The sequence below is a fragment of the Xyrauchen texanus genome, chromosome 19 (genome assembly GCF_025860055.1).
Source record: "Xyrauchen texanus isolate HMW12.3.18 chromosome 19, RBS_HiC_50CHRs, whole genome shotgun sequence".
NCBI classification, from domain to species: domain Eukaryota; kingdom Metazoa; phylum Chordata; class Actinopteri; order Cypriniformes; family Catostomidae; genus Xyrauchen; species Xyrauchen texanus.
Genome location: NC_068294.1, coordinates 30,667,086 through 30,684,397, shown reverse-complemented (window position 1 = coordinate 30,684,397; position 17,312 = coordinate 30,667,086). Strand labels below are relative to the sequence as shown.

The following is a 17,312-nucleotide window of genomic DNA, read 5'->3' as shown; positions in this document are numbered from 1 at the left end:
GAGTTTTCATTGATTGGCGTGTCCGTGGTGGCCTGACAAAGTTCAATGTTTCGTCTTGAAACGGGAAGTTGTTCTAAAGCATACACTGCCCAATCTGCTCCAAACTTCACATGTTTTATAAGAGTCCCAGCCTGAACACTTCTATATGCCAATATTCATTTATAGTCATAGCTCCACCTACTGGCAACAGGAAATGGCCTGTTTTACACTGTGATACCCTCTTCAAAACATATAAGTGCTAAAATAAATTGGAGTGAAATTCCCCTGGCACAGCAGCCCCAACGTGCTACAGGGTGCGAGGGCCCGTTCATCCCTGCTTCAGCTTTAATTAAATGCGTTTTCCAGGCTTGGAAATTTCTATTAAAAGTTTTGGAACCCTGTTTGATTTTTGTGAATCTCAACTCCTAGTACTATGCATTTGTACTGTATATTTTAGAGGCTGAACAATATATCAGTTTAACTGATTAATCTGTACCGATAGTTGCTTTTTGGAACTATTAATTACCGGAAAAAATCGACACTGATATTTGCTGATGTTTTCACATAGATTTTTCTGCGATTCAAGGAGAAATTTAACTTGTGAAAGTCTGTTTGTGTATTTATCCTCTCGAAGTTTACCGTAGAACTCGTATGTCCATATGCATTTTTCAGTGAGTAAAGAAGTATTGTTTAATAAAAACAGACTGTTGTGCATCCGCTTTCTGATTTAATTTGTCATTTTGGAACATGGCATCCGAAGAAGACTTTTCTATTTTATTTTCTTTTGCTTCAGTTGTTGCTGTTTTTGTTTCCTTAACTTTGCATCACATCCTGCAGTGAATTGTGATAGTGAGGTTTCTCTCTTATATAAAACTGCGGGATTCCCCCAATGTATGAGAGGGACAGTTGATATTTTATATTACCCTAGTTTCATCCACCTTTCGCGCAATTTTGTTATCGACAAAGTGACAATGCGAGAGAAAAATTGCATTTACCGCCTTTTGCCCGTTTCCGTTCAAATTGCCTTTTATCGATAAAAATGTTGTGCTTGATGACGTCATGCCCAAAAAAACACTTTGTCGCATAGGTTTTGGTTAGCGCAAAATAAATCTGCCCTGAAACCGTTTCTATTCAGAAATGTGTGATTTATCACTAATTCGCCTCCTAGATGTCCCTAATTTCTTTCTGAAGTTTGTGTAAAATGGGGAGATTGAGACAATTCATTGAAATTAGTCAGCTTACTGTTATTTTAATGAACAAATAAAAGCAATCAAAAGAGGAGAAATCGAAATCAATAGTTTGGCTTTCTGATATGACTGTAATATTGGTCTTGATGTTGCGCATATCGCAGGTTGGCACCGGTTCCGACCCGAAAGCAGATCGTCATGGCCCTGTTCAAGCTGGCAACCTGCCGGCAAAAGTAGTGGGGGAAAATTTCTGTCTCAGTACAAGGACCATCAGTCGATGTGTATAAGCTGCGTTCACTGCTATTAAAGAAATGCGGTGTAATATCAGGGTTTACATATGATACATTCCTGATATTCAATATTTTAAACAATCATCTAATCAAAAGCATTGCCATCACAACTGCATTATGTCCGGCATATTTATCCAGCAACTTTTAATTACCAACTGAACTTGATTATCATCTAAAATGTATTTTGGCTTCATAATGCAAATTTACATTTTCTGAAGAAGCAGTAAATGTGATCCGAGGTAAAGATGATTAGATTTAAAGTAGTTAAACGTTTTAAAATGTTCAAAAGCTCGTTTTCTGAAAGTGAACTCGGCATTGGACGTGGTTCTGATAGTTTATAGTCTTGAAAAAAGTGCAGAACATTCTGAGAATGTCATTCAGCTGACTGTTTTCGTCTACAGAACAGTGTAAAGCTAATTTAAGTTTGTGTAAAGAAAAGGCATATATAGGTCTAAAAATATATATTTTTTCGTTTGGTAATTTATTTTATTTAATACAGTAAATTCTGTAAATGGCCGTAATTGTAATACACATTTATTTTTCTAATTCCATGACTGCTGTCTATTTTTTTGGAATGGTGTGGAAAAGTAACTTTAATAAATAAACGGATGGATATTGCAATTAAATTAACCGCAAACATTGGCCATTCATATGTTCAATTTGCACAAGACATTTGTGTTGACACTCCTGGAAGTGTCACGTTTGCAGATCGGCTCTATATGCCGTAAAGATCGATCCATAATCACTTGCAATACATTGGCTTTCAATACTGTCGTCATGATTAACACAGGCTAACGATTGGGGCAAACTCAGTCATGTGACACTACATTTTTGTGTTAATGCCAATTTTATCGACAAAAAGTGTTTCCAAACCAGTTTTTCACGACATTTGATGTATCGACATAGTTTATGTGCTTGAGTTAAACGGAAAAATGCGCTAACATTTTTTCACAAAAAATCCTTAGATGGAAACGTAGTTATTGGTGTGTATTAATGGATATAATTTAGAGTGTATATTCTTTTTCCACCATACTCAGAGAAAAGTTTAATTCTTTCTGCTGTGTTGTCTTGTTATTGGGCTCCATCATATGACGTTTGTTATTCCTGCTGGGGGGGAGGGGTCATATCACAAATGTAAGCAGCCTTGTGCCAACAGTTATCAGAATTATTTTTCATTAATACTATGTAGAGGTTGACAGTGCATCTGAAAAGTATTTATAGCGCTTCACTTTTTCCACATTTTGTTATGTTACAGCCTTATTCCAAAATGGATCAAATTCATTATTTTCCTCAAAATTCTACAAACAATACCCCATAATGACAACGTGAAAGAAGTTTGTTTGAAGTCTTTGCAAATTTATTAAAAATAAAAAAATCACATGTACATAAATAAGTATTCACATCCTTTGCCATGACACTCAAAATTGAGCTCAGGTGCATCCTGTTTCCACTGATCATCCTTGAGATGTTTCTACAACTTGATTGGAGTTCACCTGTGGTAAATTCAGTTGATTGGACATGATTTGGAAAGGCACACACCTGTCTATATAAGGTCCCACAGTTAACAGTGCATGTCAGAGCACAAACCAAGCCATGAAGTCAAAGGAATTGTCTGTAGACCTCCGAGACAGGATTGTATCGATGCACAGATCTGGGGTAGGGTACAGAAAAATGTCTGCAGCATTGAAGGTCCCAATGAGCACAGTGGCCTCCATCATTCGTAAATGGAAGAAGTTTAGAACCACCAGGACTCTTCCTAGAGCTGGCTGCCCGGCCAAACTGAGTGATCGGGGGAGAAGGACCTTAGTCAGGGAGGTAACCAAGAACCCGATGGTCACTCTGACAGATCTCCAGCGTTTCTCTGTAGAGAGAGTAGAACCTTCCAGAAGAACAACTATCTCTGCAGCACTCCACCAATCAGGCCTGTATGGAAGAGTGGCCAGACGGAAGCCACTCCTCAGTAAAAGGCACATGACAGCCCGCCTGGAGTTTGCCAAAAGGCACCTGAAGGACTCTCAGACCATGGGAAACAAAATTCTCTTGTCTGATGAAACAAAGATTGAACTCTTTAGCCTGAATGGCAAGCGTCATGTCTGGAGTAAACCAGGCACCTCTCATCACCTGGCCAATACTCTCCTTACAGTGAAGCATGGTGGTGGCAGCATCATGCTGTGGGGATGTATTTCAGCAGCAGGAACTGGGAGACTAGTCAGGATCGAGGGAAAGATGAATGCAGCAATGTACAGAGACATCCTTAAAAACCTGCTCCAGACTGCTCTGGACCTCAGACTGGGGTGAAGGTTCATCTTCCAACAGGACAACAACCTTAAGCACATAGCCAAGATAATGTGGCTATGGGACAACTCTGTGAATGTCCTTGAGTGGCCCAGCCAGAGCCCAGACTTGAACCCGATTGAACATCTTTGGAGAGATCTGAAAATGTCTGTGCACCAATGCTCCCCTGATCCAACTTGATTGAGCTTGGGAGGTCCTGTAAGGAAGAATGGGGGAAATTGCCCAAAAATAGGTGTGCCAAGCTTGTAGCATCATACACAAAAATACTTGAGGCTGTAATTGGTGCCAAAGGTGCTTCAACAAAGTATTGAGCAAAGGCTGTGAATACTTGTGATTTTATTTTTTTTATTTTTTGTGTATATGTGATTTTTCTTTTTTTGTTGTTGTTGTTTTTTATATAAATTTGCAAAGATTTCAAACAAACTTCTTTCATGTTGTCATCATGGGGTATTGTTTGTAGAATTTTTAGGAAAATAATGAATTTAATCAATTTTGGAATAAGGCTGCAACGTAACAAAATGTGGAAAAATTGAAGCGTTGTGAATAATTTCCAGATGCACTGTAGGATTTTGTCGATACGATAACTAAGTTGGGAAGACAACCCGATAACCGATTAATCGACCAATCGTTTTTTAAATTGATACTGAATGAAAAAACTAAATATAAATTAGGGATGCTCCGATACCACTTTTTCTCTTCCGATTCCAGAAATCTCAGTATCGGCCGATCCGTTACAGTGTTGTTTTTTTGCATAATCTGTTTAGAATAGCTTTACATTATTGTGTGGAACTAATTGGGAATACTCTTTAATATGTAAAATATATATGTATAGCTTAGTAAGAAACACTTTATTATTAACTAGTATACTGGATAATGTAGCAGCAAAATTAACAGTAATTCCAGTCTTAAAGTCTTTAGTAGAAAATAAACCAGTCTTTTATATTTTATTTTTCAACTTTTCTTTTTTTTTCTTTTTTTCAAAAATGTTTCAACTTACATCTGGACTTTTTTTTTTTTCAATTTAACTTACAAACTGTAAGATATCAGCTCACTTTTCATTCACAGTTATTTTTTGGAACCCATTCAATTTAAATATTGTTGTAAATTGTAAACAAATACTAATGATGACAATAATAATAATAAATAGTTATTAATATTATTATTGACTTGTAATTTTAAAAACAACTGTAATATATTTAAGTTGTGCACTTTTTAAACCCTCACGCTTTTATTTTGACATTCTTTCCAAACTGTCCAGAAAGTCTTGTATATGTCTGTTTGTAGGCAAGTTCACAGTAGTTTAATTCACATCTTATTTAAATTCTGGTCAAATGCACCTCCGGTGCCATTCTAAATGCATATTATAAGTGAACCGAACTATTTAGCATCTACATCTGAGATGATGTTCGTGTGTAGCACTCAAATATTGCACACCGCGTGAAGGCTAAAAATAGCCGCTAGTAGGGTTGCAACGGTATGAGATTTTCACGGTACGATAACAGTCTCAGAAAATATCACGGTTTCACAGTATACGGTATTACACAATTACTATTATACTACAGGGTTGTTGAATGCTTGATTCTGATTGGTTGAGAACGTTATTTATTTTTGAGCAAACACTTTATTATGATTTAAACTTGAAACCATTTATTTTTATTGACGTATGTGTAAAGTCTCCCTTTTGAAAATAAAATAAATAGAAAAAAATAAGAAAGCTAACAGAATTATAAACATGATAAAAAAAATAGCATGTAACTACAACATGTTATATAACTAAAGCATGTTAGTTTACATGTTATCATAGCATGTTAAATTAACTACTAATTGAAAAATAACATCAGCTGTGTGAGCTTTTGAAGTAATGTCCTATGATTATTAACCGTTAACATATACTGTAGGTGCACGACAGCACAGCCAGACTGCATAGGGGGCCACATTGTATTATTTTTGAGATACAGTGTTCTGCATTGAGTTGGTTATTGTAACTTTTAAGCCCAGAAATAGTGGTGTACTCAATTTTCTGAAGTGTATCTGTGACTAGTGAGACTGTTCTGCAATTGACTAAAGTATTGTATTGCTCTACATATGTAGATACTTTTCTAACAGGCATTAAAATAAATTTATTTTACAATCTCTACTTCCCTGTTAATTTATAATTCAATTTAACACACTCTACATCAGGGGTTTGTTTTAATTAAAAAAAATGAAATTTATAGAACTTTTCAGGTTTGTTGCAAAGCAGGCGAGTTTACTTGTTTTTTTTTTTTCTAAAACTTACCCGTTTACATGCTAAAGGTCTCCTCGATGGTTTTGCATGTCAATGATTACCTCTCCGTGTGTCAATGATGCCGAGATCTACTGCTACATTTAATTTAATCACTGAGAATGTTTACCTACAAAATTAGTGGCACCAAACATCACAAGCAGCCTCAAGAATGGACACAGAGTGGCCATATAACACTTTTCCTTTAGCAGAATATTGCACTACAGATCGCTAAGTTTGTTCAAAGGAGAAAGCTAGACGTGTATAGTTGCCAGATTGCACAAAATAAGTATAACATTAGGCGGAATATTTCCAATTTGCGCAAGTATAAATCTCAAACTGGTGGTGTTGCGTCTCTTATCTGGCAACCCTGAGCATGTTAAACGCCTGTGGAGACGCAAGTTCAAGTGAACTGAAATATCCAATGAAAAATTTGATCAAGCCATAAATTGCTCATGTCTGCTTTAGCTGTTTGCGAGATTATCATTAAAACTATTAAAATAGTCTATCATTTGGGCGGCCGCCGAAATATCTTCAATCGGAGAACCATGGCGTTGTTCTTTCCCTGCTGTCCGTGACCCAGTCCAAATAGACCAGTTGAGAAACACTGCTTTAACACACACACACTCACGTCAGATCCCATTGCCTCGCTTCTCTCTGAAATTTTCTCTGCTGCGTGTGCGTGTCACAGGTTGATGCGTTTGACAGACAGACAAGGAGGAAAGGAGATGTGCACGCGCATGTGAGATTCTCCGTCCAGTTGCATTTTTTTCTCAATACCGTAGATAAGCAAATGAACATGGTATGATAACCATCAATTTTCAAACTGTGGTATACCGTGAAACCGGTATACCGCTGCAACCCTAGCCGCGAGTGTGTGTAAACAGAGCAGCACCATTCACTAACGCGCTGGCAATGCGCATGCTATATATTTACTTATTAAACACAGCCTTTTGTGATTCACAGAGCTATTGCACGTCTTCAAGTGGCTGATCACTTCACTTCTGGTGAGGGGTCTTTAATGTGAAACTAGGGCAAACTAGTGAATTGCAATGTCTTATGTTTCTTTTAGCACTTCTATAAGATTCAGTGATATTTCTGTTTGTATTTTGCTCTGTTACGCTCATTTAAATTCTCAAAGAAACTTGTCTCACACACACACTGATCACTTGATAATTATCTAATCAAAATGACAAATGCCTATTACTGTGAGGATAAAATGTTTTAAATCAGATGGGTTTCTGATTTGTTTACATGTTTCTCTTGACTGCATGAAGATATTTTTCTCATCTCTCACTACCTTTAAATATACAACTTAGCTGGCTAAAGCATACACGTGACTGGATATAAACTAATGCAAATAGATGGTAATACATTTTATTTAAACATTTGTGTAAGACTTGCATGTTTTTTGTCACATTGTTCTAACAGCTTGAGGTTAGCTTCAAGGTTAGCATTCTCTCAGCCTTGTCTGCATATATACTGCTGTTCTCTATTAATGCAGCATCTATTCAAGAAATTAATTTCTTTATAATGATATGACAACATGTATTGTATTCATACCTTTTAGTTGTTGGTGTTTTAAATCTGCATTGTTCAACAACTACAACGAGGCATCAGTGATATTTTTTTATTTCGCCTCTAGAGGCCGCTCTCATACTGTATAACGACAGTGCGCCCTTCCCATCCGCTCCAGCACCGGACACAACAGGGGGTATGTCGGTGCTGATTAATCGGCAAAACCAATATAGCGGTCAACCTCTAGTACTGTGCAGCTTTGTTATGCTGCATTTTATTTTACCAAAAATAAAATTGCAATTTTTTTTGTCTTTTTTTTTTTATTACTGTATTTTTATTTGATTTAACTGTATTTATCAATTTGATTAAACACCATTTGATCATAACATTTAATTAAAATATTTAACATGGAATCCAGAAAAATTTAAATGGAAAATGCACAATTTGTATCAGTAAGACTTTATGCAGTTCTTTAATGAAATGACACAAGTAATTTCTTGTGTCATTTCATCAAATATCTGAGGCTTTTTATTTGTTGATTATAGTATCGATTCCAAGGTACCGGGGCTGGTATGGTATTGAAGCCAAAATATTGGTATCGGAGCAACTCTACCGATGAAAGACGCTAATGTGTACTCTTGTCTCCCTTTGCGTGGCCAATGATTATGTAAATGGAGCTCCCCTGAATATCGGTGCAAAACTCCGCTAGTGTGGCCCCGGCTTTACAGAATTGCTGGTTTTCTTAAAGAGACGGTACCGATTTTAGCACATGTTCTAAAAATCAATGTACCCTGGTGGCCAAAAGATTGGAATAATGTACAAATTTTGCTCTTATGGAAAGAAATCGGTACATGTATTCACCAAAGTGGCATTAACAATATGTACCGGTAGTCAGGACATTAATAACATGAAAAATTACTATTACAATTTGATGAAACAAATGTCAGAACTTCTTAAACTACTTCAAAGAGTTCTCATAAAAAATTTTAAAAAATCAGAACCTCTTAAACTACTTCAAAGAGTTCTCATAAAAATATAACAAAATCCTCCATGTGCAACAATGACCGCTCTGCAGATCCTTTTTATTCTAGCTGTCCGTTTGTCCAGATACTCTGGTGCCATTTCACCTCATGTTTCCTGTAGGGCTTGCCATTGATGTGGCTGTATTTTTGGGCACTTCTCACACACCTTACAGTCTAGCTGATCCCACAAAAGCTCAATGGGCTTAAGATCCATAACACTCTTTTCCAATTATCTGTTGTCCAATATCTGTGTTTCTTTGCCCACTCTAACCATTTCTCTGTTTCAAAAGTGGCTTTTTCTTTGCAATTCTTCCCATAAGGCCTGCACCCCTGAGTCTTATTTTTACTGTTGTACATGAAACTGGTGTTGAGCGTGTAGAATTTAATGAAGCTGTCAGCTGAGGACATGTGAGGCATATATTTCTCAAACTAGAGACACTGATGTACTTCCTATCTTGTTTAGTTGTACATCTGGCCTTCCACATCTCTTTCTGTCCTTGTTAGAGCTGTTGTCCATTGTCTTGAAGACTGTAGTGTACACCTTTTTGTATGAAATGTTCAACAACAAAAACAAATGGCAATTTCAAGCATTTTTTTATAGCCTTCATTCCTCAAAACAATGATTGACTGATGAGATTCTAGAGAAGGCTGTTTCTTTTTGCCATTTTTTACCTAATATTGACCTTAAGACATGCCAGTCTATTGCATACTCTGCCTTTGTGTTTGTTTTTGAGTTGCCAATGTTAAGCTTCATTTAACCAAATAACTTTCAACTGTGTTTAATATAATGGCAAGTGATTTTCTAGTACCAAATTAGCAATTTAGCCTGATTACTCAGGGAGACGGTGTTTGAGTGATGGCAAATCCCTATACCGGTTGACCTCTAGTTGTGATATATATCTTTATTGTGATATAGAACTAGGCTATTCTTATTGTGATGTAAGATTTTGGTCATATTGCCCACTCCATCTTTTGGCCAAGCCCAGACAGAATGGTAAAATGTTAAATGGAGCTTAGGATACGACACTCTTATTGGTAGCTGAAAGCATGATCAAAATATATTAATATCATTCAGTGAGGGATGTGTAGAATTTTGTGAATGTGTTCTGTGGGCGCAGATTCAACTCAGGCCTGCTTATTGCGCTGTGTTCTAATCATTTGCAGTTGCAACGTGATTGCCACTTCAAGAATGCTTCACTAGAGGTGTGGTCCACACATGGACAGATAATTTCACATTGCTTCATTAACACCTGCTGTGCACACTCTCCTGCAGTTTAGGGAAACAGAATGCAACATTACAATATAAAGAATGCTGTCATAGCATTCTTAAGCAAATGACAGTGTTGTGTTGTCATTAATGATGGAGTTAAAGGAATATTTCACCCAAAAATGAAAATTCTGTCATTATTCACTTACCCTTATGCCATCCCAGATGTGTATGACTGTCTCCCTTCAGCAGAACACAAATGAAGATTTTTAGAAGATGGAGCTCTGTTAGGTCCTTTATTTGGAAGTACACTTGTGCCAGCTCTTTGACGTTCCAAAAGTCATATTTAGGCAGCATAAAAGTAATCCATGCCACTCCAGATCAATGAATGTCTTTTGAAGCAAATCGATAGGTTTTTCGATAATGTTTATTTAATTTGTTGAATGGAATCAATAAAAAATTGTTAATAATAAAAATAAAAAAAGATCAGCAAGTATAATCAGCAGTCAAATCTGACAACACTGGAATCATAAAATGTGCTTCTTTACCTCGGATTACGCTAAAAAACTAAATTTCCCAGGCTGGTATAGCTAGCTAATGCATATGCATGTTCTCGAGTTTATTGACAGATGATGAGTGTGTTAGGTGACTGGCTCTTTTACCCGTAAGTCGGGACTTCTTTCTACATCCATTGGGTGTTTAAATTTCTCCCATTCATTTTAATAAAAGTAGTCTGTCTCTGCTAAATAGTCTCAGATCATTATTAGTTCTGAAGACTTTGGGGTTGGTTTTTGGAATTTTGATTTTGGGATATTTTTAGACCATGAAAAGGAAAATATTTATGTGTTTGTTTTTACTTCTTGAAGAAGTACTGTTAGCTCCTAGAATTATTTGTTTAATCAGGCTGTGGTCATTTTCAATGAAAAGGATGCAGCAGCCTGCAGCTTTCACTCAAGCTCACTCACTGAAGTCTGAAAATGTTTTCTCAGAGCAATCATCAGCTCAGGATACAGATATAGAGCCATAGTTCCCCCTAGTGGCCAATGTATGACTGCATTGAACCTAAATTATTCTACTTGTTGTAGTGTTAAAAATTGTTTAATAATAATATCAAAATACCATTTTGATATTATATCTTGAAAACAAAAATGGAATCTCAAAGAAACAGTTGTGATTAATTATTGTTTTCGGTTTAATATATTTGGAGTAGACATTTATCCATTTTATCTAATTCTGTGATGGCTTTTATTGTTTGATCACACAAGAGCTAAAGACTCTCCCATTATGTTTTAGGTTTATGAGACAGAAATACCCACTCTTGTGTTGTGTGAATGAAGACAAAGACATTGATCAGTTGAGATTGACCAGAAGATGTTAAAGAAATGATAGCTGCACCAGAATTACAAGCAGAGTTTCATTACCCTCAGTGAGTGCAAAAACACACATACACACAAACATGTGAATAATGAATCTGGCATATGAAACATTTGTGCCGACATTCTTTCTCTTTAGGAAAAAAAACATAGTTGACATTGATCTGTGTATGTTAACAGGGACACCGACACCCGCTTCTCATCAGACACTGATTTTGATGATCCTGATGGGAGGAATATCTTTTCTGGGAAAGGGAAGGTATGACTGGACTCTTGAAATTATTGATAATCATTGTCTTTAACAATGTCTCACAACCTTCAAATGGCCTTTGATACTGCATGATACCATCCTCCAAGCTAGTGAACATGATCTATATTCAATTGAGCCACAGAATATCTAAACTCCTTCCCCTTGTTACTTTTGCTCACTCGAACAAGCTTTACAGAATGAACATAAAACATACTCATACATTGGTAAAACATTTGATTGTATATAAAGTGGGCTGGATTAATTTATTCTTATCTGTTGTTTTTCTTTAAAGAAATTTCTAAATCACGTAGTAATTGGGGGTGGGGGGTATTTTCTACAATTTTCACTTTAAAACTATCCAAATACACTTGCGTTAGAAAAGCGCAAACGCTTGTTTGATGTAGAGGACGCAACAGTTGTTAATGTTTTAAGACAGGACTTAGTCAAGGGTCAATTCCTGCATGCAAATTATGTGATCCAGTTCCTTACTGTCCCTATGCTTCAGGCAAAAAAATGCAAGAAGGGCCCTGGAGAGAAGGGGAAAGGATTTGGTAAAGGAGCTGGATGCATGAATGGTCACCACCAGGAGAACGGCATGGAAAATATTATGCTTTTTGAAGTGGTCAGGTTGGGGAAGAGTGCCATGCAGGTCAGTGAGCATATTGCCGGCTGTCAATGTCATCTGTCTTGCTCTGATATTCACATCTTAAATTCTAACAAATGTGGGCTTGTGACTTCTGGAAGGAGAATATGTAGACGGCTGAACCGCTGTGAAGTTGAGTAGATTATGACCTTTGCATTATTTTATTTTCTGCTCTCTTTTGCAGTCGGTCGTTGATGACTGGATCGAGTCCTATAAACATGACAGAGACGTTGCACTCCTCGACTTGATAAATTTCTTCATTCAGTGTTCTGGATGCAAAGGTTTGAATGTAATTTTTCATGTAATCTGTTCTCAGCGCATCGAGACAGACATAATGCCTTAACTTTAGGTTCTTTTAATATGTAATAACCATATAATGAATAGTCAGCCAATTGTTTCACCGACAGGGTGATCAGGACCCTGAGTTGAAGCTGAGGGGTTGTGGATCAGCCTGAAAGGAGTTATTTTGCTATGATGACTGTGTGACTGTACTTTATCCTGCTTATGACACTGCTGCTTACTAAATTAATAAATAACACATTGATTTTAGTTAAAATCACAGTATTTTATTATGGAAGGAGAAAGGGACAGCAGAGTGATAAGAGACATTAAACCAAGATTTGGCAAAAAGTTGTTAACTATACAGTTTTGCCTTCATTATTCAAAAATATTTGACCAATCAGAATAAAGTATTTCAGAATGTGAAAATATCAATATTAAGTCCAGAACTAAGTGTAACTTTTTGCTCATCTGTTTCTTGGTGTTACTTTTTCATTCTTTATAAGACAATTTGAGTCTGATCCTTCAATGTTTTTCCAGGTGTTGTCACTGGTGAGATGTTCCGGAACATGCAAAACTCTGAAATAATCAGGAAGATGACAGAAGAGTTTGATGAGGTAAACTTCACTCTTGTATCCTGGACATAACTCTCTAGTGTAGTGCTTCTCCAGCTGCCACATATTGTCTTATATGTGTTCTTTTGTGCACAATGTGTACACAAAAACAAATCAGTGATAGTGGTGTTGATGTTGTTGCAGGACAGCGGCGATTACCCACTCACCATGGCCGGGCCGCAGTGGAAAAAGTTCAAGTCCAGTTTCTGCGAGTTTATCGGTGTTTTGGTGCGGCAGTGTCAATACAGCATCATCTATGATGAGTACATGATGGACACTGTCATCTCACTTCTCACCGGCCTCTCTGATTCTCAAGTCAGAGCCTTCAGACACACCAGCACACTGGCAGGTCAGGACCAGCATCCTCTTGTATACAAATTCTACTAATCTGTAATCTGTTGGTAAAAATATGTACCAAGATTTTAACATCTCCATGCTTTGATTTATTTATTTTTTTCTTTTCACATAGCCATGAAGCTAATGACAGCCCTTGTGAATGTAGCATTGAACCTCAGCATTAACATGGACAACACCCAACGGCAATATGAAGCAGAAAGGAACAAGATGCTTGGCAAGAGGGCCAATGACAGACTAGAGCTTCTGCTTCAGAAACGCAAGGAGGTGAGTGTCCTCTAAGACCTCAAGGCTCACCTAACATTTTTACTCCAAAACATAGCCATCAAATGTATTTCATTATAGAAATTGTCAGATTTAACCTCACAATTTCCGTTATGTCTAACAATGCTACAAAATACTAACACATTTAAAAAAAAAATACAAAATAGTAATCTTATTTGAGTACCTTTTTGTTTTTTACAATTGTCTTAATGTGCTGTTGTGAATGTGTGTGTGTGTGTGTGTGTGTGTGTATGTATATATATATATATATATATATATATATATATATACAACTACAGTAACGGATTAACAACTAGTTGGTAAATGGGCTGATGTAATCAAGAATGCAAAGTTTACATCAGAGGAATCGTAATGATAAAAAGTCGTTTTTTAAATGGACATGGCTGTTGCCAACAGCCATCTGAAATTAAATTGTCTCAACATTTAGTTTTTTGTGACATTTGCGACCTTTTCGCAGTCTGGAGCCCCAGATCTTTTATTTTAGCCTATTGAAAAACAGATAAAACATACAAAGTCATTTTAAAAGGGTCAAACTGTTATTGTGGACTATCAGTTTAGCCACAGTGCTCTTGCTCTGTCAGCACCCTTGGAATAGAGCTCGTCTGAATGGCCACGAGTACCAAAGCTACGTTTAACTGCCACTGTAAATTAACTGGGTTATGTAATTGGCCCTGCTGTGATGCCATGTCTGTGTTTGTGAGTGAATGGGTATTTTATTGATGTCTTGATACTACAGGCATTACTCTAGTTGTAATGTAGTTTTCACATTAGTCCCTGTTTAGCTTAGATGGTTGGCTTTTCTTTACATTGAGAAACATGTAATCATTCATTCACACTCAGCTGTTTTCAAAATAATTTTCAAAATAGTTTAGCTTGTCCAGTAACAAGCCACTTTTTCCAACATGTAGCAGTGTAGTGTGACAAAATGCTACATCGCTGGTTATTATATCACATTGCATCTTGCACACAGCTTTACAGATGAGCCAGCTGTAGCAATAAACAGAAGGCCCTTTTTTTCTTTTACATAAAGCTTTGTAAATCAGATTCATCCTAGTTCAAATTAACTGATTCAAACCACAATTCACAGATTCCGGTCCCTGTGTGTTATTTTAGATCTTGTTGATAATGAAATACAGTTAAAAACTGCTGGTGTTTTTGACTTAATTACTGAAATTAGTTTTTTGCAGTTCTATTTAGTGTACAAATTTGTGATTGTTCTTCAATTCAAACACCTCCATTGTGCAATATTGATTATAATGAATGTTTCTCTTTGCAGTTGCAAGAAAATCAGGATGAAATTGAAAACATGATGAATGCCATTTTCAAGGGTGTCTTTGTTCACCGATATCGGTATGCACACTCATGGACAGTTGATGTTCTTACAGCGCAAGCTCTTATCAATTACCACTCAAGTGATAACTCAATAATACTCTGATCCTCTGGGTTTTGCAGATTCATCTAAGTGATTCTGTTGTTTTTCCTCAGTGATGCAATAGCAGAGATCCGGGCGATCTGCATCGAGGAGATTGGTGTGTGGATGAAAATGTATAGTGACGCATTTCTTAATGACAGCTATCTTAAGTATGTGGGTTGGACCATGCATGACAAGGTACGAATTCAATCCTCCTTTATACCCTGATTTTTGTGTCAGATGGGGTTTGTCAAGCCACATTCCTAGAGTTGGAACATATCTGTAACACAATCCCATCTCTCTCTGTGCCCATGTCTGTTTAGCAAGGTGAGGTGCGTCTGAAGTGCCTCACAGCTCTGCAGGGTCTGTACTATAACCGTGAGCTCAATGCCAAGCTGGAGCTCTTCACCAGCCGCTTCAAGGTGAGACAGCCATCTGGAGCAGCTCCTCATCCAAAATACTGCAAACTCTAACATTTGTCATGAAAAGTAGTCCTTTTTATTGAGTGGATATTAATTAGTTTTATTTCTTTTTAGATTAATTGAAAGTTTTAAGTGTCATAAATGTTTTGCTGATCAATGTGTTGTTTTTTTAAGATTAGTTGTTTTATGGAGTTGTCTGTTTTGTCTCTTTTAGGACCGAATCGTATCTATGACACTGGACAAGGAGTATGATGTTGCAGTGCAAGCAATAAAACTACTCACACTTGTGTTACAGTATGTGTACAACAACCTTCAAATGTCTTTTTCTGAATATCAGTATTACATGATGCTCATATGCTGCTTTGTTTGGTATTACAGTAGCAGTGATGAAGTTCTGACTGCAGAAGACTGCGAGAGTGTGTACCATCTGGTGTACTCTGCCCACCGACCCGTCGCTGTGGCAGCAGGAGAGTTCCTCTTTAAGAAGTGAGTCTCACACTTTCTGCATGCAATTGGAAAAGGATGGGAGTTTTCTGTGAATGAGACCTGGTAACACCTAAATGTAGTTTTTTGATTTATCTTGAAATGGAGCGTGAGATGTGGTGAGACAGATAGGATGTTAGATTGGGCTCAGAATATGGTCAAATGGACTTTATGCATGTCTGACACTGGTTTAAGTCAAAGTGGACACTCCTGCTATCCAGAGAGAGTGCTGCTTGATAGGGCTTTTAGATTTTGTCTTAAACCAGTGTCAGACATGCTGCTAAGTCATAAGACAGCAAAACATTCCACCGTAATCATGAGTATAAATTGAGGCGGATAGTTCGAGATGGAAACAGTTGAGACATATGAATTAATAGAAGTGGTAAACATTAGATTGAGGCAAATTGTAAACCCTTTTTGAATTTCTGTAAATTTTCAACTTTGTTCACAGACTGTTCAGTCATCGAGACCCTGAGGATGACAGCATGCCCAAGAGACGAGGCAGACAGAGTGTCAATGCCAACCTCATCAAAACCACTGTCTTTTTTTTCCTGGAGAGTGAGGTGAGCTACAATCAGCACTTGGAGGAAGGAAGTGGCTGTCTGACTGGCATGTAAAGCGATCAACCTAAATTAGTTTTTCTTATATATGCTGTTTAAGGTGGGTTTATCTGAAATGGATAATACCAAAATTATAGATCAGCATGAAAAAAAAAATCAATACAATTAATGCCGTCTCCATGAATGGTTGTTGTACAAAAAACTAGAAATAAAAACAAAAACGAATTGTATAGAATTACGGTTATAATTTCTGTCTGTCCAAAATAATGAATCCAGAATGTTTTACAGACATCACTCTTAGCACACATTGGCAAATCCAGAGATTAAATTGCTCATTGTATCAACCCAGTACCTTTTAAACATGACTTTATGTGGGACTCCTCGAAGTTGTTTAGTGCTAGTCAACCAGTTTAGAACCTGCCAAATCGAGAAAGTGCTCTCCAGTTTTGTGTGCAGTATTCATCAGTATTCTGACCGTAGTGAACAGACTGTGGTGATATGTGGGCGTAGGGATGGCAAAGAGGTCAAAATGCTCATACTTACAAATTTTAGAAAGGTTTATTTGTCTGCACAATTGTGAATTCATAAATTGTCAGAATACTTAACTGAGTGCTGTGTATGAGATGGAATATTGTATGTTTTAATTTTTTGGTCTTAAGCTTCACGAGCATGCCGCCTACCTTGTGGACAGCATGTGGGACTGTGCAGCAGAGATACTGAAGGACTGGGAGTGTATGATAAGCCTACTGTTGGATGAACCACTGCCTGGAGAAGAAGGTATGACATAGGGACCACTAAAACATCAGAATTAATTATGTTCTGTACATATTTGGTATAAAGCTATAAAATATGTCTTCATGTTTTCCTCATAAAAACA

The 17,312-nt window shown here is 37.0% G+C and overlaps 1 protein-coding gene across 1 annotated transcript in view; it reads left to right on the top strand.

The window, feature by feature from the left end:
• Window positions 1-17,312, top strand: part of LOC127659436 (cohesin subunit SA-2-like) — a 50,644-nt gene that overhangs the window by 10,299 nt on the left and 23,033 nt on the right. The window contains exons 2-15 of the mRNA XM_052149245.1: window positions 11,055-11,187; window positions 11,315-11,393; window positions 11,890-12,033; window positions 12,212-12,308; window positions 12,847-12,923; window positions 13,065-13,269; window positions 13,390-13,541; window positions 14,836-14,909; window positions 15,045-15,168; window positions 15,294-15,392; window positions 15,607-15,686; window positions 15,771-15,878; window positions 16,327-16,438; window positions 17,095-17,212. Coding sequence (XP_052005205.1) covers window positions 11,144-11,187; window positions 11,315-11,393; window positions 11,890-12,033; window positions 12,212-12,308; window positions 12,847-12,923; window positions 13,065-13,269; window positions 13,390-13,541; window positions 14,836-14,909; window positions 15,045-15,168; window positions 15,294-15,392; window positions 15,607-15,686; window positions 15,771-15,878; window positions 16,327-16,438; window positions 17,095-17,212 — 1,513 coding nt within the window. The 5' untranslated portion in view covers window positions 11,055-11,143. The remainder of the gene's footprint in view (window positions 1-11,054; window positions 11,188-11,314; window positions 11,394-11,889; window positions 12,034-12,211; window positions 12,309-12,846; window positions 12,924-13,064; window positions 13,270-13,389; window positions 13,542-14,835; window positions 14,910-15,044; window positions 15,169-15,293; window positions 15,393-15,606; window positions 15,687-15,770; window positions 15,879-16,326; window positions 16,439-17,094; window positions 17,213-17,312) is intronic.